The sequence below is a fragment of the Cyclopterus lumpus genome, chromosome 6, assembly GCF_009769545.1.
Source record: "Cyclopterus lumpus isolate fCycLum1 chromosome 6, fCycLum1.pri, whole genome shotgun sequence".
In the NCBI taxonomy this organism is placed as follows: domain Eukaryota; kingdom Metazoa; phylum Chordata; class Actinopteri; order Perciformes; family Cyclopteridae; genus Cyclopterus; species Cyclopterus lumpus.
Genome location: NC_046971.1, coordinates 374,453 through 397,500, shown reverse-complemented (window position 1 = coordinate 397,500; position 23,048 = coordinate 374,453). Strand labels below are relative to the sequence as shown.

Sequence of the window (23,048 nt, the reverse complement as noted above, 5' to 3'; positions counted from 1 at the left end):
ACGTACCTTAAGGCTCGTTATCTGACGTTGCTGAACGTACCTTACGGCTCGTTATCTGATGTTGCTGAACGTACCTTAAGGCTCGTTATCTGACGTTGCTGAACGTACCTTACGGCTCGTTATCTGATGTTGCTGAACGTACCTTAAGGCTCGTTATCTGACGTTGCTGAACGTACCTTACGGCTCGTTATCTGATGTTGCTGAACGTACCTTACGGCTCGTTATCTGACGTTGCTGAACGTACCTTAAGGCTCGTTATCTGACGTTGCTGAACGTACCTTAAGGCTCGTTATCTGACGTTGCTGAACGTACCTTACGGCTCGTTAGCTGACGTTGCTGAACGTACCTTACGGCTCGTTAGCTGACGTTGCTGAACGTACCTTACGGCTCGTTATCTGATGTTGCTGAACGTACCTTAAGGCTCGTTATCTGATGTTGCTGAACGTACCTTACGGCTCGTTATCTGATGTTGCTGAACGTACCTTACGGCTCGTTATCTGACGTTGCTGAATGTACCTTAAGGCTCGTTATCTGACGTTGCTGAACGTACCTTACGGCTCGTTATCTGACGTTGCTGAATGTACCTTAAGGCTCGTTATCTGACGTTGCTGAACGTACCTTACGGCTCGTTATCTGACGTTGCTGAACGTACCTTAAGGCTCGTTATCTGACGTTGCTGAACGTACCTTACGGCTCGTTAGCTGACGTTGCTGAATGTACCTTACGGCTCGTTATCTGACGTTGCTGAACGTACCTTAAGGCTCGTTATCTGACGTTGCTGAACGTACCTTAAGGCTCGTTATCTGACGTTGCTGAACGTACCTTACGGCTCGTTAGCTGACGTTGCTGAATGTACCTTAAGGCTCGTTATCTGACGTTGCTGAACGTACCTTAAGGCTCGTTATCTGACGTTGCTGAACGTACCTTAAGGCTCGTTATCTGACGTTGCTGAACGTACCTTAAGGCTCGTTATCTGATGTTGCTGAACGTACCTTAAGGCTCGTTATCTGATGTTGCTGAACGTACCTTAAGGCTCGTTATCTGACGTTGCTGAACGTACCTTAAGGCTCGTTATCTGACGTTGCTGAACGTACCTTACGGCTCGTTATCTGACGTTGCTGAATGTACCTTAAGGCTCGTTATCTGACGTTGCTGAACGTACCTTACGGCTCGTTATCTGACGTTGCTGAACGTACCTTAAGGCTCGTTATCTGACGTTGCTGAACGTACCTTACGGCTCGTTAGCTGACGTTGCTGAATGTACCTTAAGGCTCGTTATCTGACGTTGCTGAACGTACCTTAAGGCTCGTTATCTGACGTTGCTGAACGTACCTTAAGGCTCGTTATCTGACGTTGCTGAACGTACCTTACGGCTCGTTAGCTGACGTTGCTGAATGTACCTTAAGGCTCGTTATCTGACGTTGCTGAACGTACCTTAAGGCTCGTTATCTGACGTTGCTGAACGTACCTTAAGGCTCGTTATCTGACGTTGCTGAACGTACCTTAAGGCTCGTTATCTGATGTTGCTGAACGTACCTTAAGGCTCGTTATCTGATGTTGCTGAACGTACCTTAAGGCTCGTTATCTGACGTTGCTGAACGTACCTTAAGGCTCGTTATCTGACGTTGCTGAACGTACCTTAAGGCTCGTTATCTGACGTTGCTGAACGTACCTTATGGCTCGTTATCTGACGTTGCTGAACGTACCTTAAGGCTCGTTATCTGACGTTGCTGAACGTACCTTAAGGCTCGTTATCTGATGTTGCTGAACGTACCTTAAGGCTCGTTATCTGACGTTGCTGAACGTACCTTAAGGCTCGTTATCTGACGTTGCTGAACGTACCTTAAGGCTCGTTATCTGATGTTGCTGAACGTACCTTACAGCTCGTTATCTGCTCACAAATGCCCTCGGCCTTCTGAAGGATGTCTTCGATGTCCAGCTTCATGGACAGCTCGTTAATGTGCTGCAGGGACAATACGTCTCTCAGTGTTAACTCAATGTGTTCTACTCTGAACGTAACTCATAAAAGGTGTCTCCAGCTCACCTTGAGGATCTCATTGAATCCATAGTTCTCCTCCATGATCTTCTGCTTCTCCGAGTCCAGGATGGCACAGCAGACCAGCAGGTGGAAATTGTCACAGGGCAGACCGGTCCACATCACCTGGAGAGGTCACACAGGGAGAGACAGGTGGACACAGAAACCCTTTTCCAGGTGTCCATCCATGCAGAACTACCATAGCAGAAGAAACTCACCTCCCAGAGCCTCAGAACATCCTGGAAGCTGAGCTCTCTCTTGAATCTGATCAACAACCAGCGGAAGCAGAAATACAGAAAACCTGAATCCTGAGACTCTGTGAAGCAAAGAGACCGACAGTTAGAGTCTCTTCTACTGGACTGAAGGACATCCGGTCACAACTGGATCTTCAGTCAACTATCAGATCATCAACTCCTAGAACTACAGTGGTTGCCTTTCTCAGCTGGATCAATAGCAGAATCCCAGAACCATCACCAGCCTACGAAGAGACGCTGATGAGGACCAGATGATGGAGGTGACCTGGTGAAGCCTTGTGTATCGTCTGTCCCTTAAATATTTGTCCTGCTGTTTTTTTTGTGACTTGTTTCATGAATTCTATTTTCTTGCTCTCTGGTTTGTGACGACACAATTTTGAAATCCTTTGTTTTGAAAGCGCCACATGAGGTAATCTCTTCTCTGTGATATGATATCATGAAAAGAGATGTCCAGGTGAGTCCACGTACCGAGGTAGTTCCAGAAGGACAAGTCCAGCAGTCTGAGCAGAGTACTGAGCTGGATCAGCTGAGTCTTCATGCCCTGCATCTGCTCCTCAAAGTTCTGGTGCTGGAAGACCACAACAAACATGTGTCTTTATACACACACACACACACACACACACACACACACACACACACACACACACACACACACACACACACACACACACACACACACACACACACACACACACACACACACACACACACACACACACACACACACACACACACACACACACACACACACACACACACACACACACACACACACACACACACACACACACACACACACACACACACACACACACACACACACACACACACACACACACACACACACACACACACACACACACACACACACACACACACACCATTTGGTCCATGAAGCAGACAAAGCACCAGAAGGCGTCCACCTCGTTCTCCATCACGTAGAGAATGGGTGACAGCAGGTCGCTCATCCCCTGGACGTAGCCTGAAGACACACAGACAACTCAGTGTCCTCGCCCCTCACGTGTTACATGACCTCCAGGAGGACCGGCGCTAAGGAACTCACCCAGGTCGAAGTCGAACATGCAGTAGGTCATCAAGATGTCGTGCAGGAGGACCAGACCCGGGTTGTCCATGCCTTCATAAAACCTGTTGCTCCGGTCCGTTCGGTTCACGTCTTTCTCTGAAGACAGAAGACAGACGGTTATGGTGTCGCCTGGTCGGCCTGTCAGTAATCAATCAACAGTACGAGGAGGAGGGGGGGGGGGGGGCGTCACCGATCAGACTCCTGTAGTCCCTCAGTCTGGAGTTTCTCCTCTCCTGCTCCTCACTCACTGACTTCCACTGAAGCTTCATCCGGAAGTATTCATCACTGTCACAGGATACAGTCGTCAATATTCAACATCGTGTGCTCATTGATCACTGATCCGTCACTTTATTAGGTACACCTGTCTAATACTGTCACAGGTGTACGGTGTATGGGTTATCGGGTGTCCGGGAGTCTGGGAGTCCGGGTGTATGGGAGTCCGGGTGTATGGGAGTCTGGGTGTATGGGAGTCTGGGTGTATGGGAGTCTGGGTGTATGGGAGTCTGGGTGTATGGGAGTCTGGGTGTATGGGAGTCTGGGTGTATGGGAGTCTGGGTGTATGGGTGTATGGGAGTCCGGGTGTATGGGAGTCTGGGTGTATGGGAGTCTGGGTGTATGGGAGTCTGGGTGTATGGGTGTATGGGAGTCTGGGAGTCTGGGTGTCCGGGTGTATGGGAGTCTGGGAGTATGGGAGTCTGGGTGTATGGGAGTCTGGGAGTCTGGGTGTATGGGAGTCTGGGTGTATGGGAGTCTGGGTGTATGGGAGTCTGGGTGTATGGGTGTATGGGAGTCCGGGTGTATGGGAGTCTGGGTGTATGGGAGTCCGGGTGTATGGGAGTCTGGGTGTATGGGAGTCCGGGTGTGCGGGAGTCTGGGAGTCTGGGTGTATGGGAGTCTGGGAGTCTGGGTGTATGGGAGTCTGGGAGTCTGGGTGTATGGGAGTCTGGGAGTCTGGGTGTCCGGGTGTATGGGAGTCTGGGAGTATGGGAGTCTGGGAGTCTGGGAGTATGGGTGTATGGGAGTCCGGGTGTATGGGAGTCCGGGTGTATGGGAGTCCGGGTGTATGGGAGTCTGGGTGTATGGGTGTATGGGAGTCTGGGTGTATGGGTGTATGGGAGTCTGGGTCTATGGGAGTGTGGGTGTATGGGAGTCTGGGAGTCTGGGTCTATGGGTGTATGGGTGTCTGGGAGTCTGGGTCTATGGGTGTATGGGTGTATGGGAGTCTGGGTCTATGGGAGTCTGGGAGTCTGGGTCTATGGGTGTATGGGTGTATGGGAGTCTGGGAGTCTGGGAGTCTGGGTCTATGGGTGTATGGGAGTCTGGGAGTCTGGGAGTCTGGGAGTCTGGGTCTATGGGTCTATGGGTGTATGGGAGTCTGGGTCTATGGGTGTATGGGAGTCTGGGTGTATGGGAGTCTGGGTCTATGGGTGTATGGGTGTATGGGAGTCTGGGAGTCTGGGTCTATGGGTGTATGGGAGTCTGGGAGTCTGGGAGTCTGGGTCTATGGGTCTATGGGTGTATGGGAGTCTGGGAGTCTGGGTCTATGGGTGTATGGGAGTCTGGGAGTCTGGGAGTCTGGGAGTCTGGGTCTATGGGTGTATGGGAGTCTGGGTCTATGGGTCTATGGGTCTATGGGTCTATGGGTGTATGGGAGTCTGGGTCTATGGGTGTATGGGTGTGTGGGTATTTGGGTATGTGGCAGTCCAGGTGTTCGGGTGTGCCTAATAAAGTGTCCCTAAGTGGTTCTGAACATTGTCAGGTGAAGTCGTACGTTCTGGATCTCTGCAGGACTTTCCTCTCCTCCAGCGTGCTGTCCCAGGGGACATATCCCAACAGGAACTTCCAGGCTTCTTTCCTCAAAGCATGGCAGAGTCCCTACAGAGAGAGACTTGGTGAGACAGAGTCCTACAGAGACAGACATGGTGAGACAGAGTCCTACAGAGACAGACATGGTGAGACAGAGTCCTACAGAGACAGACATGGTGAGACAGAGTCCTACAGAGACAGACATGGTGAGACAGAGTCCTACAGAGACAGACATGGTGAGACAGAGTCCTACAGAGACAGACATGGTGAGACAGAGTCCTACAGAGACAGACATGGTGAGACAGAGTCCTACAGAGACAGACATGGTGAGACAGAGTCCTACAGAGACAGACATGGTGAGACAGAGTCCTACAGAGACAGACATGGTGAGACAGAGTCCTACAGACAGATAAATGAAATCAATAAAAGACAGATGCTGATTGATGGATTCAAACTGAATATGAGGACGATGTCTTACTCCTTTGAATATGACTTGTTTGAGCAGCGGGATGTTGATCATCCTCCCCTCTGTATCCTGGTGTCTGATCCAGTCCTCTGAGGACAGAGGACCAGTACGGTTCACCTCTGGCCTCGTCCCCAGGTCGATCTGAGGGGTCAGAGGTCAGACAGACAGGTCAGAGGTGAGACAAACCAGTCAGAGGTGAGACAGACAGGTTAGAGGTGAGACAGACAGGCCAGAGGTGAGACAAACCAGTCAGAGGTGAGACAAACCAGTCAGAGGTGAGACAGACAGGTCAGAGGTGAGACAGACAGGTCAGAGGTGAGACAGACAGGCCAGAGGTGAGACGGACAGGCCAGAGGTGAGACGGACAGGTCAGAGGTGAGACGGACAGGTCAGAGGTGAGACAAACCAGTCAGAGGTGAGACAGACAGGTCAGAGGTGAGACAGACAGGTCAGAGGTGAGACAGACAGGTCAGAGGTGAGACAGACAGGCCAGAGGTGAGACAGACAGGCCAGAGGTGAGACGGACAGGCCAGAGGTGAGACGGACAGGTCAGAGGTGAGACAAACCAGTCAGAGGTGAGACAGACAGGTCAGAGGTGAGACAGACAGGTCAGAGGTGAGACAGACAGGTCAGAGGTGAGACAGACAGGTCAGAGGTGAGACAGACAGGCCAGAGGTGAGACAGACAGGCCAGAGGTGAGACAGACAGGCCAGAGGTGAGACAGACAGGTCAGAGGTGAGACGGACAGGTCAGAGGTGAGACGGACAGGTCAGAGGTGAGACGGACAGGTCAGAGGTCATGTGATCCCTCACCCTGGTGATGACCTCAAAGCCGGGCTCCTCCTGCTGGTTGATCTCCAGTCCGGGGATGACCTCCCCCAGCAGCTCCACCTCCTCCGGGGGGCGCTGGTGCTGCTCCTCCGTCCCCCGGAACGCATCGAAGATGTAGTTGGTGACTTTGGAGAAGCCGCCCAGCGTGGTGACGTAGGGGTCCTTCCTGAACTTCTGCTGGAGACCAACGGTTCTGTCAACACCACCTTCAGAGGAGGTTCTAGTGATGGAGGCTCATGACGCTACGCCCTGCATCCACCTTCAGAGGAGGTTCTAGTGATGGAGGCTCATGACGCTACGCCCTGCATCCACCTTCAGAGGAGGTTCTAGTGATGGAGGCTCATGACGCTACGCCCTGCATCCACCTTCAGAGGAGGTTCTAATGATGGAGGCTCAAGACGCTACGCCCTGCATCCACCTTCAGAGGAGGTTCTAGTGATGGAGGCTCATGACGCTACGCCCTTCATCCACCTTCAGAGGAGGTTCTAGTGATGGAGGCTCATGACGCTACGCCCTGCATCCACCTTCAGAGGAGGTTCTAGTGATGGAGGCTCATGACGCTACGCCCTGCATCCACCTTCAGAGGAGGTTCTAATGATGGAGGCTCAAGACGCTACGCCCTGCATCCACCTTCAGAGGAGGTTCTAGTGATGGAGGCTCATGACGCTACGCCCTGCATCCACCTTCAGAGGAGGTTCTAGTGATGGAGGCTCGGGACGCTACGCCCTGCATCCACCTTCAGAGGAGGTTCTAGTGATGGAGGCTCATGACGCTACGCCCTGCATCCACCTTCAGAGGAGGTTCTAGTGATGGAGGCTCATGACGCTACGCCCTTCATCCACCTTCAGAGGAGGTTCTAGTGATGGAGGCTCATGACGCTACGCCCTGCATCCACCTTCAGAGGAGGTTCTAGTGATGGAGGCTCATGACGCTACGCCCTGCATCCACCTTCAGAGGAGGTTCTAGTGATGGAGGCTCATGACGCTACGCCCTGCATCCACCTTCAGAGGAGGTTCTAATGATGGAGGCTCAAGACGCTACGCCCTGCATCCACCTTCAGAGGAGGTTCTAGTGATGGAGGCTCATGACGCTACGCCCTGCATCCACCTTCAGAGGAGGTTCTAATGATGGAGGCTCATGACGCTACGCCCTGCATCCACCTTCAGAGGAGGTTCTAATGATGGAGGCTCATGACGCTACGCCCTGCATCCACCTTCAGAGGAGGTTCTAGTGATGGAGGCTCATGACGCTACGCCCTGCATCCACCTTCAGAGGAGGTTCTAGTGATGGAGGCTCATGACGCTACGCCCTTCATCCACCTTCAGAGGAGGTTCTAGTGATGGAGGCTCATGACGCTACGCCCTGCATCCACCTTCAGAGGAGGTTCTAGTGATGGAGGCTCAAGACGCTACGCCCTGCATCCACCTTCAGAGGAGGTTCTAGTGATGGAGGCTCGGGACGCTACGCCCTGCATCCACCTTCAGAGGAGGTTCTAATGATGGAGGCTCAAGACGCTACGCCCTGCATCCACCTTCAGAGGAGGTTCTAGTGATGGAGGCTCATGACGCTACGCCCTGCATCCACCTTCAGAGGAGGTTCTAGTGATGGAGGCTCATGACGCTACGCCCTGCATCCACCTTCAGAGGAGGTTCTAGTGATGGAGGCTCATGACGCTACGCCCTTCATCCACCTTCAGAGGAGGTTCTAGTGATGGAGGCTCATGACGCTACGCCCTGCATCCACCTTCAGAGGAGGTTCTAGTGATGGAGGCTCATGACGCTACGCCCTGCATCCACCTTCAGAGGAGGTTCTAGTGATGGAGGCTCGGGACGCTACGCCCTGCATCCACCTTCAGAGGAGGTTCTAATGATGGAGGCTCATGACGCTACGCCCTTCATCCACCTTCAGAGGAGGTTCTAGTGATGGAGGCTCATGATGCTACGCCCTGCATCCACCTTCAGAGGAGGTTCTAGTGATGGAGGCTCATGACGCTACGCCCTGCATCCACCTTCAGAGGAGGTTCTAGTGATGGAGGCTCATGACGCTACGCCCTGCATCCACCTTCAGAGGAGGTTCTAGTGATGGAGGCTCATGACGCTACGCCCTGCATCCACCTTCAGAGGAGGTTCTAATGATGGAGGCTCATGACGCTACGCCCTGCATCCACCTTCAGAGGAGGTTCTAGTGATGGAGGCTCATGACGCTACGCCCTGCATCCACCTTCAGAGGAGGTTCTAGTGATGGAGGCTCATGACGCTACGCCCTTCATCCACCTTCAGAGGAGGTTCTAGTGATGGAGGCTCATGACGCTACGCCCTGCATCCACCTTCAGAGGAGGTTCTAGTGATGGAGGCTCAAGACGCTACGCCCTGCATCCACCTTCAGAGGAGGTTCTAGTGATGGAGGCTCGGGACGCTACGCCCTGCATCCACCTTCAGAGGAGGTTCTAATGATGGAGGCTCAAGACGCTACGCCCTGCATCCACCTTCAGAGGAGGTTCTAGTGATGGAGGCTCATGACGCTACGCCCTGCATCCACCTTCAGAGGAGGTTCTAGTGATGGAGGCTCATGACGCTACGCCCTTCATCCACCTTCAGAGGAGGTTCTAGTGATGGAGGCTCATGACGCTACGCCCTGCATCCACCTTCAGAGGAGGTTCTAGTGATGGAGGCTCGGGACGCTACGCCCTGCATCCACCTTCAGAGGAGGTTCTAATGATGGAGGCTCAAGACGCTACGCCCTGCATCCACCTTCAGAGGAGGTTCTAGTGATGGAGGCTCATGACGCTACGCCCTGCATCCACCTTCAGAGGAGGTTCTAGTGATGGAGGCTCGGGACGCTACGCCCTGCATCCACCTTCAGAGGAGGTTCTAGTGATGGAGGCTCATGACGCTACGCCCTGCATCCACCTTCAGAGGAGGTTCTAGTGATGGAGGCTCATGACGCTACGCCCTGCATCCACCTTCAGAGGAGGTTCTAGTGATGGAGGCTCATGACGCTACGCCCTGCATCCACCTTCAGAGGAGGTTCTAATGATGGAGGCTCATGACGCTACGCCCTGCATCCACCTTCAGAGGAGGTTCTAGTGATGGAGGCTCATGACGCTACGCCCTGCATCCACCTTCAGAGGAGGTTCTAGTGATGGAGGCTCATGACGCTACGCCCTGCATCCACCTTCAGAGGAGGTTCTAGTGATGGAGGCTCATGACGCTACGCCCTGCATCCACCTTCAGAGGAGGTTCTAGTGATGGAGGCTCATGACGCTACGCCCTGCATCCACCTTCAGAGGAGGTTCTAGTGATGGAGGCTCATGACGCTACGCCCTGCATCCACCTTCAGAGGAGGTTCTAGTGATGGAGGCTCATGACGCTACGCCCTGCATCCACCTTCAGAGGAGGTTCTAGTGATGGAGGCTCATGACGCTACGCCCTGCATCCACCTTCAGAGGAGGTTCTAGTGATGGAGGCTCGGGACGCTACGCCCTGCATCCACCTTCAGAGGAGGTTCTAATGATGGAGGCTCAAGACGCTACGCCCTGCATCCACCTTCAGAGGAGGTTCTAGTGATGGAGGCTCATGACGCTACGCCCTGCATCCACCTTCAGAGGAGGTTCTAGTGATGGAGGCTCGGGACGCTACGCCCTGCATCCACCTTCAGAGGAGGTTCTAGTGATGGAGGCTCATGACGCTACGCCCTGCATCCACCTTCAGAGGAGGTTCTAGTGATGGAGGCTCATGACGCTACGCCCTGCATCCACCTTCAGAGGAGGTTCTAGTGATGGAGGCTCATGACGCTACGCCCTGCATCCACCTTCAGAGGAGGTTCTAGTGATGGAGGCTCAAGACGCTACGCCCTGCATCCACCTTCAGAGGAGGTTCTAGTGATGGAGGCTCGGGACGCTACGCCCTGCATCCACCTTCAGAGGAGGTTCTAATGATGGAGGCTCGGGACGCTACGCCCTTCATCCACCTTCAGAGGAGGTTCTAGTGATGGAGGCTCATGACGCTACGCCCTGCATCCACCTTCAGAGGAGGTTCTAGTGATGGAGGCTCATGATGCTACGCCCTGCATCCACCTTCAGAGGAGGTTCTAGTGATGGAGGCTCATGATGCTACGCCCTGCATCCACCTTCAGAGGAGGTTCTAGTGATGGAGGCTCATGATGCTACGCCCTGCATAATAGTAACGGTCTTTATTCAGGATGTCGCTTCCTCACCTGAACGAGGCCGAAGTTGTTGTCGTCCAGCAGGTTCTCAAAGGACTGAGAAAGAGCTCTGTTTGGAGTGCTAACCATCAGACAAGTGTCATCTTCTGGAGCTCTGCACACACACACACACACACACATATTACACACACACAGACAGACACACAAGAGGACGCAGTTTCTTTCAAGATAAAATCCAGAAGCAGTGAGTCACCTCTTCATTGATCTCTGCAGCCAATCAGAGCGACTGCTGGTGCACTTTCATTATGAGGCTCAGATAAGAACTTTAATAAGAGCTATCTGCAGAGAGATCATGATACCACAGAGGACAACAGCGTTCATTCAGCCCTTAAGCTCTTCATTCATCCCTTCATCTGTTCATTCTGTCATTCATCCCCTCATCTCTTCATGCATCCCTTAATTTGTTCATTCCTTCCTTCACTCATTCATCTCAGGATGGTGTTGTGTACTCACTCGCTGAGCAGAGCAAACCTCCTGAGGCTGTCCAGGAACTCTCTGCTGCCGCCATGATGGAAGTGCAGAGCAGGCAGGGAGGAGCAGGAATCCTTCAGCTTCAGAACCAGAAAGGTCCAACCTTCTTCCTTTACGGTGATGGACCGGAGGTCACTGACAGCAAAGCTGAATGCCCCCCGGCTCCTCTCATGGCAGTGGTTCAGAGAGCCTGACAGACCAGGGACAGGGTTCAGAAAACTACTGGTGTAGTAGTTTTTATTTTATATATATATATATATATATATATATATATATATATATATATATATATATATATATATATATATATATATATATATATATATATATATATATATATATATATATATATATATATATATATATATATATATATATATATACACACACACACACACACACACGTAGACATGTGTCTTTAAATATTAGGCCACACCCCTTAGAAGTTCATTGGTCCATATCCTCTAAACACAATGAGATATCAACAAGCTTGTGATATAATAATAATAAACCACAGAGTTTTGTAAGAATCGGACCAAGCATTTAGGAGAAAATGGAAAAAACGTGTTCAATTCAAAATGGTTGAAAACAATCTGAATGCAAAGACGCAGCATTATAATAATAAAGATGACAATAACAATAGGTCAGGTCTCGGGCCCTAATGATGCAGAAAATGATTGTTTCTGTAAAAACACAGCAGCCATGATGTGAACAAAGAGAACCTCCTGAAGTGCGCGTCTTCAGAGCGAGTGCACAGAACTTACCCTCTCCGTTAGAGCAGCTCTTCTTCTTGAAGGACACGGCGTTGACCATGTCCCACTCCGTCTCGTAGCTCTGCTGGCTTTCCAACAGATGCAGGGACTTCTCACCTGAAACCTGGTCCCACTCCATGACTGAACTGGAGTCCTGAGGAGACAAACACTCCACTAAGAACAGAAATGTACTCAGTAGGGTATATTTATATTACATTAAGATGATATATGTGTATATATATATGTGCATAGTGTATTTTTAGATATAGAGTGTAACTGTAGTTATAGTGTAACTGTAGTTATAGTGTAACTGTAGTTGTAGTGTAACTGTAGTTGTAGTTATAGTGTAACTGTAGTTATAGTGTAACTGTAGTTGTAGTTATAGTGTAACTGTAGTTGTAGTTATAGTGTAACTGTAGTTGTAGTTATAGTGTAACTGTAGTTGTAGTGTAACTGTAGTTGTAGTTATAGTGTAACTGTAGTTGTAGTTATAGTGTAACTGTAGTTATAGTGTAACTGTAGTTGTAGTTATAGTGTAACTGTAGTTAGTGTAACTATAGTTATAGTGTAACTGTAGTTGTAGTGTAACTGTAGTTGTAGTGTAACTATAGTAAGAGTGTAACTGTAGTTATAGTGTAACTGTAGTAGTAGTGTAACTGTAGTTGTAGTGTAACTGTAGTTATAGTGTAACTGTAGTTGTAGTGTAACTGTAGTTATAGTGTAACTATAGTTGTAGTTATAGTGTAACTGTAGTAGTGTAACTGTAGTTGTAGTAGTAGTGTAACTGTAGTTGTAGTTATAGTGTAACTGTAGTAGTGTAACTGTAGTTGTAGTAGTAGTGTAACTGTAGTAGTAGTGTAACTGTAGTTGTAGTTATAGTGTAACTGTAGTAGTGTAACTGTAGTTGTAGTAGTAGTGTAACTGTAGTTGTAGTTATAGTGTAACTGTAGTAGTGTAACTGTAGTTATAGTGTAACTGTAGTAGTAGTGTAACTGTAGTTGTAGTGTAACTGTAGTTATAGTGTAACTGTAGTTGTAGTGTAACTGTAGTTGTAGTGTAACTATAGTAATAGTGTAACTGTAGTAGTAGTGTAACTGTAGTTATAGTGTAACTGTAGTTGTAGTGTAACTATAGTAAGAGTGTAACTGTAGTTATAGTGTAACTGTAGTTGTAGTGTAACTATAGTAAGAGTGTAACTGTAGTTATAGTGTAACTGTAGTTGTAGTGTAACTGTAGTTGTAGTGTAACTGTAGTTGTAGTGTAACTGTAGTAGTAGTGTAACTGTAGTTGTAGTGTAACTGTAGTTGTAGTGTTGTAACTGTAGTAGTAGTGTAACTGTAGTTATAGTGTAACTGTAGTAGTAGTAGTGTAACTGTAGTTGTAGTGTAACTATAGTAAGAGTGTAACTGTAGTAGTAGTGTAACTGTAGTTGTAGTGTTGTAACTGTAGTAGTAGTGTAACTGTAGTTATAGTGTAACTGTAGTAGTAGTGTAACTGTAGTTGTAGTGTAACTGTAGTTATAGTGTAACTGTAGTTGTAGTGTAACTGTAGTTGTAGTGTAACTGTAGTTATAGTGTAACTGTAGTTGTAGTGTAACTGTAGTTATAGTGTAACTGTAGTTATAGTGTAACTGTAGTTGTAGTGTAACTGTAGTAGTAGTGTAACTGTAGTTGTAGTGTTGTAACTGTAGTAGTAGTGTAACTGTAGTTATAGTGTAACTGTAGTTGTAGTGTAACTGTAGTAGTAGTGTAACTGTAGTTGTAGTGTAACTGTAGTTGTAGTGTAACTGTAGTTATAGTGTAACTGTAGTTGTGTAACTGTAGTTATAGTGTAACTGTAGTAGTAGTGTAACTGTAGTTGTAGTGTAACTGTAGTTATAGTGTAACTGTAGTTGTAGTGTAACTATAGTAAGAGTGTAACTGTAGTAGTAGTGTAACTGTAGTTATAGTGTAACTGTAGTTGTAGTGTAACTGTAGTTGTAGTGTTGTAACTGTAGTAGTAGTGTAACTGTAGTTATAGTGTAACTGTAGTAGTAGTGTAACTGTAGTTATAGTGTAACTGTAGTTGTAGTGTAACTGTAGTTGTAGTGTTGTAACTGTAGTAGTAGTGTAACTGTAGTTATAGTGTAACTGTAGTTGTAGTGTAACTGTAGTTGTAGTGTTGTAACTGTAGTAGTAGTGTAACTGTAGTTATAGTGTAACTGTAGTTGTAGTGTAACTGTAGTTGTAGTGTTGTAACTGTAGTAGTAGTAGTGTAACTGTAGTTATAGTGTAACTGTAGTTGTAGTGTTGTAACTGTAGTAGTAGTGTAACTGTAGTTATAGTGTAACTGTAGTAGTAGTGTAACTGTAGTTATAGTGTAACTGTAGTTGTAGTGTAACTGTAGTTGTAGTGTTGTAACTGTAGTAGTAGTGTAACTGTAGTTATAGTGTAACTGTAGTTGTAGTGTAACTGTAGTTGTAGTGTTGTAACTGTAGTAGTAGTGTAACTGTAGTTATAGTGTAACTGTAGTTGTAGTGTAACTGTAGTTGTAGTGTTGTAACTGTAGTAGTAGTAGTGTAACTGTAGTTATAGTGTAACTGTAGTTATAGTGTAACTGTAGTTGTAGTGTTGTAACTGTAGTTGTAGTGTAACTGTAGTTATAGTGTAACTGTAGTTGTAGTGTAACTGTAGTTATAGTGTAACTGTAGTTATAGTGTAACTGTAGTTGTAGTGTAACTGTAGTAGTAGTGTAACTGTAGTTGTAGTGTTGTAACTGTAGTAGTAGTGTAACTGTAGTTATAGTGTAACTGTAGTTGTAGTGTAACTGTAGTAGTAGTGTAACTGTAGTTGTAGTGTAACTGTAGTTGTAGTGTAACTGTAGTTATAGTGTAACTGTAGTTGTAGTGTAACTGTAGTTGTAGTGTAACTGTAGTAGTGTAACTGTAGTTATAGTGTAACTGTAGTAGTAGTGTAACTGTAGTTGTAGTGTAACTGTAGTTATAGTGTAACTGTAGTTGTAGTGTAACTATAGTAAGAGTGTAACTGTAGTAGTAGTGTAACTGTAGTTATAGTGTAACTGTAGTTGTAGTGTAACTGTAGTTGTAGTGTTGTAACTGTAGTAGTAGTGTAACTGTAGTTATAGTGTAACTGTAGTAGTAGTGTAACTGTAGTTATAGTGTAACTGTAGTTGTAGTGTAACTGTAGTTGTAGTGTTGTAACTGTAGTAGTAGTGTAACTGTAGTTATAGTGTAACTGTAGTTGTAGTGTAACTGTAGTTGTAGTGTTGTAACTGTAGTAGTAGTGTAACTGTAGTTATAGTGTAACTGTAGTTGTAGTGTAACTGTAGTTGTAGTGTTGTAACTGTAGTAGTAGTAGTGTAACTGTAGTTATAGTGTAACTGTAGTTGTAGTGTTGTAACTGTAGTAGTAGTGTAACTGTAGTTATAGTGTAACTGTAGTAGTAGTGTAACTGTAGTTATAGTGTAACTGTAGTTGTAGTGTAACTGTAGTTGTAGTGTTGTAACTGTAGTAGTAGTGTAACTGTAGTTATAGTGTAACTGTAGTTGTAGTGTAACTGTAGTTGTAGTGTTGTAACTGTAGTAGTAGTGTAACTGTAGTTATAGTGTAACTGTAGTTGTAGTGTAACTGTAGTTGTAGTGTTGTAACTGTAGTAGTAGTAGTGTAACTGTAGTTATAGTGTAACTGTAGTTATAGTGTAACTGTAGTTGTAGTGTTGTAACTGTAGTTGTAGTGTAACTGTAGTTGTAGTGTAACTGTAGTTGTAGTGTAACTGTAGTTGTAGTGTTGTAACTGTAGTTGTAGTGTAACTGTAGTTGTAGTGTAACTGTAGTTATAGTGTAACTGTAGTAGTAGTGTAACTGTAGTTATAGTGTAACTGTAGTTATAGTGTAACTGTAGTTGTGTTGTAACTGTAGTTGTAGTGTAACTGTAGTTGTAGTGTAACTGTAGTTGTAGTGTAACTGTAGTAGTAGTAGTGTAACTGTAGTTGTAGTGTAACTGTAGTTGTAGTGTAACTGTAGTAGTAGTGTAACTGTAGTTATAGTGTAACTGTAGTTGTAGTGTAACTGTAGTTGTAGTGTAACTGTAGTTATAGTGTAACTGTAGTTATAGTGTAACTGTAGTTGTAGTGTTGTAACTGTAGTTGTAGTGTAACTGTAGTTATAGTGTAACTGTAGTTGTAGTGTAACTGTAGTTATAGTGTAACTGTAGTAGTAGTGTAACTGTAGTTGTAGTGTAACTGTAGTTATAGTGTAACTGTAGTTATAGTGTAACTGTAGTTGTAGTGTAACTGTAGTTGTAGTGTTGTAACTGTAGTAGTAGTGTAACTGTAGTTATAGTGTAACTGTAGTTGAAATAGGAGTAATACAGGCCACCCTGAGACAAACCTTTCCAGCACACAGCATGTTTGATGTGTCGACTGTTTCTTCCACAGGTTTGTACTCAACAATGACTTCAGCATCCTGACGTGTGGAGAAACAAACCAGAGTCAGTCAGTGTGACGACTCATCACTAAAACCGTCACGATGCATTTGTGCTGCTTCTGATACCTGGTTTTATAGCAGCCACACTTCCTCTGTTCAATATCTCCAATAATAATAAATAAATACATAGCGCTATCACTAAAGTCTCAAACAACCCTCTTCCTGGAGCGTGCTTCCAAACTCTCGGTATCTCCAGCGTACCGCCGTGAACACACCGCTGGCTAACATGACCTGCAGGCCGACGACTAGAAGACAGACGGGACAGAAGAGGTCACTTTCAACAGGCGGGTGGAATCCTACGTATTCTTGTCCCGCTGTAACTCGTGCTTAGCTTCCATGTCATAAGCATGGTCACGGAAGAGGGGGAAATACTGCCCCCTATCTGTCTGGAGCAAGAGGTCTGATGGGAACATGTTCTTCCATCACAGCATCACAGACGCCTTTGTGGTTTTGACAGAACGTGACATGACCGGATGAATCAGATAAAGTGTGAATGAGCTGAAACAGGATGTGTGTGCCCAGTGGGTTCCAGAGTCAGCTGTTGTACCTTGTCAACAACCCGGAGAGAGCCTGAGACGAGCGAGTCCTGCCCGACGGCGTCTTCGTCGCTGCTCGGGTGGATGAAGACTCCTTCATGTTCAAATACGACCTGAGGCAGACGTCATGGGGAGTTATTTCACATCCAGGAAGTTATGTCTGCGCTACTTATGTTGTGTTTCACAGGATCTCTATGAAATATGATGTTCTTACCTGCTGTGTGTAGATTAATTTTTTTATATATATATATATATATATATATATATATATATATATATATATCCCCTATGTTCTATAGATTGTTATTCTTGTTGCTCAAACAGTTACTTGGTATTCATGTGATTCAGTGAACTAATATAATACATATTTGATGTATTGTCACTTTATTACTATTCATATTATTTCTTAATGTTTTAGCAAAGGTCTAAGGGGCCCAGATCTCAGGGGACCAGGTCTCGGGGGACCAGGTCTCGGGGGACCAGGTCTCGGGGGACTAGGTCTCGGGGGGCCAGGTCTCAGATACCAGGTCTAAGGGGCACAGATCTCGGGGACCAAGTCTCAGGGACCAGGTCTCAGGGGCCCAGGTCTCAGGGGCCCAGGTCTCAGGGGCCCAGGTCTCAGGGGCCCAGGTCTCGGGGGCCCAGGTCTCGGGGGACTAGATCTCGGGGGACCAGATCTCGGGGGGCCAGGTCTCGGGGGGCCAGGTCTCGGGGGGCCAGGTCTCGGGGGACTAGATCTCGGGGGACTAGGTCTCGGGGGACTAGGTCTCGGGGGACTAGGTCTCGGGGGCCAGGTCTCGGGGGGCCAGGTCTCAGGGGACCAGGTCTCAGATACCAGGTCTAAGGGGCACAGATCTCGGGGACCAAGTCTCAGATACCAGGTCTCAGGTCTCAGATACCAGGTCTAAGGGGCACAGATCTCGGGGACCAATTCTCAGATACCAGGTCTCAGGGGACCAGGTCTTAGATACCAGGTCTCAGGGGACCAGGTCTCAGATACCAGGTCTAAGGGGACCAGGTCTCAGATACCAGGTCTCAGGGGACCAAGTCTCAGATACCAGGTCTCAGGGGACCAGGTCTTAGATACCAGGTCTCAGGGGACCAGGTCTCAGATACCAGGTCTCAGGGGACCAGGTCTCAGATACCAGGTCTAAGGGGCACAGATCTCGGGGACCAGGTCTCAGATACCAGGTCTCAGGGGGCCAGTCTTTGAGCTCGTGACGTAGCGGCTCCGGGTCTTGCTGTGCACCTCTGGTCAATGGACGGGTGAGTTCGGGGTAGTTCCGTGTCTCGTGGCGCCTGTGAGGGCTGCTGATGTCACAACACAGCTAGCACAGAGGCTAACGGCTGCTCGAGCTCCACTAGCTGCTCGGCTCGAGCAGCCGTTATAACCCCACGTTATAACCGAACACAAGCATCTACAACCACACTATTCATGACGTATTGCCGTCATTTAAAAACCTAGAACAGTTTCTACCTTCAAAAGCGCGTCCGCCGCCATGTCACCTGCTCCGTCTCGCTCCTGATGACGTCACTGCTCACGTGCCTGTCAACTTCCAAAACAAAACGGACAAGTCAGCTTCCGGTGGAGAACGTTCTTCTTCTGTTACTTTTTATGGCGGTTGGCAAACAGCTTCCGAGTGCATGACCGCCACCCACTGATCTGGAGTGTGGACTTTAAATCTCTTATTAAGACCAGTATGACCATTCCTCTAGTTTTATAATAACATAGAGGAAACCATTAAGACCAGTATGACCATTCCTCTAGTTTTATAATAACATAGAGGAAACCATTAAGACCAGTATGACCATTCCTCTAGTTTTATAATAACATAGAGGAAACCATTAAGACCAGTATGACCATTCCTCTAGTTTTATAATAACATAGAGGAAACCATTAAGACCAGTATGACCATTCCTCTAGTTTTATAATAACATAGAGGGAACCATTAAGACCAGTATGACCATTCCTCTAGTTTTATAATAACATAGAGGGAACCATTAAGACCAGTATGACCATTCCTCTAGTTTTATAATAACAGAGGGAACCATTAAGACCAGTATGACCATTCCTCTAGTTTTATAATAACATAGAGGAAACCATTAAGACCAGTATGACCATTCCTCTAGTTTTATAATAACAGAGGGAACCATTAAGACCAGTATGACCATTCCTCTAGTTTTATAATAACAGAGGGAACCATTAAGACCAGTATGACCATTCCTCTAGTTTTATAATAACATAGAGGGAACCATTAAGACCAGTATGACCATTCCTCTAGTTTTATAATAACACAGAGGGAACCATTAAGACCAGTATGACCATTCCTCTAGTTTTATAATAACACAGAGGGAACCATTAAGACCAGTATGACCATTCCTCTAGTTTTATAATAACATAGAGGAAACCATTAAGACCAGTATGACCATTCCTCTAGTTTTATAATAACACAGAGGGAACCATTAAGACCTCTACCCACTGTAACCCCATAACTATGACCATCATCTCACATGTAAGATAGGTCATTATGAGTCTGATGCTATGACCTCTCTGGCCTCACGTCCTCTACTATCACTCCGCACCTTCTCCATCACTCAGCACCTTCTCCATCTCTCTCCACCTTCACTCAGCACCTTCTCCATCACTCAGCACCTTCTCAATCTCTCTCCACCTTCACTCAGCACCTTCTCAATCTCTCTCCACCTACACTCAGCACCTTCTCAATCTCTCTCCACCTTCACTCAGCACCTTCTCCATCACTCAGCACCTTCTCAATCTCTCTCCGCCTTCACTCAGCACCTTCTCCATCACTCAGCACCTTCTCAATCTCTCTCCACCTTCACTCAGCACCTTCTCCATCACTCAGAACCTTCTCCATCTCTCTCCACCTTCACTCAGCACCTTCTCCATCACTCAGCACCTTCTCCATCTCTCTCCACCTTCAATCAGCACCTTCTCCATCACTCAGCACCTTCTCCATCACTCAGCACCTTCTCAATCTCTCTCCACCTTCACTCAGCACCTTCTCCATCTCTCTCCACCTTCACTCAGCACCTTCTCCATCACTCAGCACCTTCTCAATCTCTCTCCACCTTCACTCAGCACCTTCTCCATCTCTCTCCACCTTCACTCAGCACCTTCTCCATCACTCAGCACCTTCTCAATCTCTCTCCACCTTCACTCAGCACCTTCTCCATCTCTCTCCACCTTCACTCAGCACCTTCTCCATCACTCAGCACCTTCTCCATCTCTCTCCACCTTCACTCAGCACCTTCTCCATCACTCAGCACCTTCTCAATTTCTCTCCACCTTCACTCAGCACCTTCTCCATCACTCAGCACCTTCTCAATCTCTCTCCACCTTCAATCAGCACCTTCTCCATCTCTCTCCACCTTCACTCAGCACCTTCTCCATCACTCAGCACCTTCTCCATCTCTCTCCACCTTCAATCAGCACCTTCTCCATCACTCAGCACCTTCTCCATCACTCAGCACCTTCTCAATCTCTCTCCACCTTCACTCAGCACCTTCTCCATCTCTCTCCACCTTCACTCAGCACCTTCTCCATCACTCAGCACCTTCTCAATCTCTCTCCACCTTCACTCAGCACCTTCTCCATCTCTCTCCACCTTCACTCAGCACCTTCTCCATCACTCAGCACCTTCTCCATCTCTCTCCACCTTCACTCAGCACCTTCTCCATCACTCAGCACCTTCTCCATCCCTCTCCACCTTCACTCAGCACCTTCTCCATCACTCAGCACCTTCTCCATCTCTCTCCACCTTCACTCAGCACCTTCTCCATCACTCAGCACCTTCTCAATCTCTCTCCACCTTCAATCAGCACCTTCTCCATCTCTCTCCACCTTCACTCAGCACCTTCTCCATCACTCAGCACCTTCTCCATCACCTTCTCCATCACTCAGCACCTTCTCCATCAATCAGCACCTTCTCCATCACCCAGCACCTTCTCCATCACCTTCTCCATCACTCAGCACCTTTTCCATCACCTTCTCCATCACTCTCCACCTTCACTCAGCACCTTCTCCATCTCTCTCCACCTTCACTCAGCACCTTCTCCATCTCTCTCCACCTTCACTCAGCACCTTCTCCTACATTCAGCACCTTCTCCATCTCTCTCCACCTTCACTCAGCACCTTCTCCATCACTCAGCACCTTCTCCATCTCTCTCCACCTTCACTCAGCACCTTCTCCATCACTCAGCACCTTCTCAATCTCTCTCCACCTTCACTCAGCACCTTCTCAATCTCTCTCCACCTACACTCAGCACCTTCTCAATCTCTCTCCACCTTCACTCAGCACCTTCTCCATCACTCAGCACCTTCTCAATCTCTCTCCGCCTTCACTCAGCACCTTCTCCATCACTCAGCACCTTCTCAATCTCTCTCCACCTTCACTCAGCACCTTCTCCATCACTCAGAACCTTCTCCATCTCTCTCCACCTTCACTCAGCACCTTCTCCATCACTCAGCACCTTCTCCATCTCTCTCCACCTTCAATCAGCACCTTCTCCATCACTCAGCACCTTCTCAATCTCTCTCCACCTTCACTCAGCACCTTCTCCATCTCTCTCCACCTTCACTCAGCACCTTCTCCATCACTAAGCACCTTCTCCATCTCTCTCCACCTTCACTCAGCACCTTCTCCATCACTCAGCACCTTCTCCATCTCTCTCCACCTTCACTCAGCACCTTCTCCATCACTCAGCACCTTCTCCATCTCTCTCCACCTTCACTCAGCACCTTCTCCATCACTCAGCACCTTCTCAATCTCTCTCCACCTTCAATCAGCACCTTCTCCATCTCTCTCCACCTTCACTCAGCACCTTCTCCATCACTCAGCACCTTCTCAATTTCTCTCCACCTTCACTCAGCACCTTCTCCATCTCTCTCCACCTTCACTCAGCACCTTCTCCATCACTCAGCACCTTCTCCATCTCTCTCCACCTTCACTCAGCACCTTCTCCATCACTCAGCACCTTCTCCATCTCTCTCCACCTTCACTCAGCACCTTCTCCATCTCTCTCCACCTTCACTCAGCACCTTCTCCATCTCTCTCCACCTTCACTCAGCACCTTCTCCTTCACTCAGCACCTTCACCTTTTTTTATTTTTAAATGTTTAATCTTTTTGTTTTTAAGGGAACGATACCTCTAGTCCACACCCCCAATACAGTGTGTGGCGGTAATGCTTATTTTGTTGGATGCCATCCGCCATAAAGCCGAAGAAGAAGAACGAAGAAGATGCAGAGTCTCGTTCTGTATCGCGAGAGTTAGGTGAGCGCAGAGCAGAAGCTAGCTGCGAGCTAACCGTCGGAGCGGAGCGCCTCATAACCGACTGTCGGTGAACCATGAGCGGTCTAGCGGCTTCAGCCCGGTGAGACGACAGCCGGTGGGCCGCTTCAAACAAAGATGGACGTGGTGAGCCGTTCTCCCGGAGAGGAGCTGGAGGACGGGGAGATCTGCGACGACGAAACCGAGGAGAGTGCGCCTCTCCGGCGGGGGGATGGTCGCGTCAGCAGGCCCGCCCGCGGGGCTCCTCCACGGACACGGAAACCTCACCAGCACGCGCACCCGGTGCTGCCGCACGTGGGCCACCGGTACATGGTTCCCTACGACCGCAGAGCCCACGGCCCGTTCCCCCCGAGCCACCGGAAGCAGTGCGGGCCTAGCGGGCCCGACCGGCCCCCCTCCCCCTCCCCTCCGGGGCTCGGGCTCCACGGGGACCCGAGCCCGAGGACCAGCTTCTGGGAGCGCAGCCACGGGGCCCTGGGCCGGTTCAGGCACCGGGCCATGCCGAACGGGGGCCGCGGGGGCTGGAGCCGTGGCGGCCGGGGAGCCGGTAACTGCAGAGGTCCCCCCGGTCGTTACGGGCCCGGAGAGAGTCACGGGAACAAGAAGGACTCCCCCTCGAGGAAACGTATCCTTAATGGATTTACTGATTATTATAATTAATAACAATATGTAATAGTGATAACCATAAGTAATGGATTTACTGATTATAATAACAAAATGTAATAGTGTTAATATATATATATATATATATATATATATATATATATATATATATATATATATATATATATATATA

The 23,048-nt window shown here is 48.0% G+C and overlaps 2 protein-coding genes across 7 annotated transcripts in view; one reads left to right on the top strand and one right to left on the bottom strand.

The window, feature by feature from the left end:
- tbc1d15 (TBC1 domain family, member 15) overlaps positions 1–22,287 on the bottom strand; it is a 24,746-nt gene extending 2,459 nt beyond the window's left edge. The window contains exons 1-17 of one of the 2 annotated variants that reach the window (XM_034534136.1): positions 22,269–22,287; positions 18,418–18,493; positions 16,952–17,053; positions 16,309–16,383; positions 11,935–12,076; positions 11,153–11,360; positions 10,691–10,793; positions 6,458–6,652; positions 5,658–5,786; positions 5,145–5,248; positions 3,564–3,658; positions 3,353–3,469; positions 3,171–3,271; positions 2,758–2,857; positions 2,254–2,351; positions 2,045–2,161; positions 1,877–1,963 (exon numbers count right to left, since the gene is read on the bottom strand). In XM_034534136.1, the coding sequence (XP_034390027.1) occupies positions 1,877–1,963; positions 2,045–2,161; positions 2,254–2,351; positions 2,758–2,857; positions 3,171–3,271; positions 3,353–3,469; positions 3,564–3,658; positions 5,145–5,248; positions 5,658–5,786; positions 6,458–6,652; positions 10,691–10,793; positions 11,153–11,360; positions 11,935–12,076; positions 16,309–16,383; positions 16,952–17,053; positions 18,418–18,441 (1,797 nt within the window). In that variant the 5' untranslated portion in view covers positions 18,442–18,493; positions 22,269–22,287. The remainder of the gene's footprint in view (positions 1–1,876; positions 1,964–2,044; positions 2,162–2,253; positions 2,352–2,757; positions 2,858–3,170; positions 3,272–3,352; positions 3,470–3,563; positions 3,659–5,144; positions 5,249–5,657; positions 5,787–6,457; positions 6,653–10,690; positions 10,794–11,152; positions 11,361–11,934; positions 12,077–16,308; positions 16,384–16,951; positions 17,054–18,417; positions 18,494–22,268) is intronic. The other variant, XM_034534138.1, reaches the window with a different exon arrangement.
- LOC117731773 (zinc finger C3H1 domain-containing protein-like) overlaps positions 22,229–23,048 on the top strand; it is a 40,153-nt gene continuing 39,333 nt past the window's right edge. For all 5 annotated transcript variants that reach the window (XM_034534134.1, XM_034534135.1, XM_034534132.1 and 2 more), the window contains exon 1: positions 22,229–22,877. In XM_034534134.1, the coding sequence (XP_034390025.1) occupies positions 22,370–22,877 (508 nt within the window). In that variant the 5' untranslated portion in view covers positions 22,229–22,369. The remainder of the gene's footprint in view (positions 22,878–23,048) is intronic.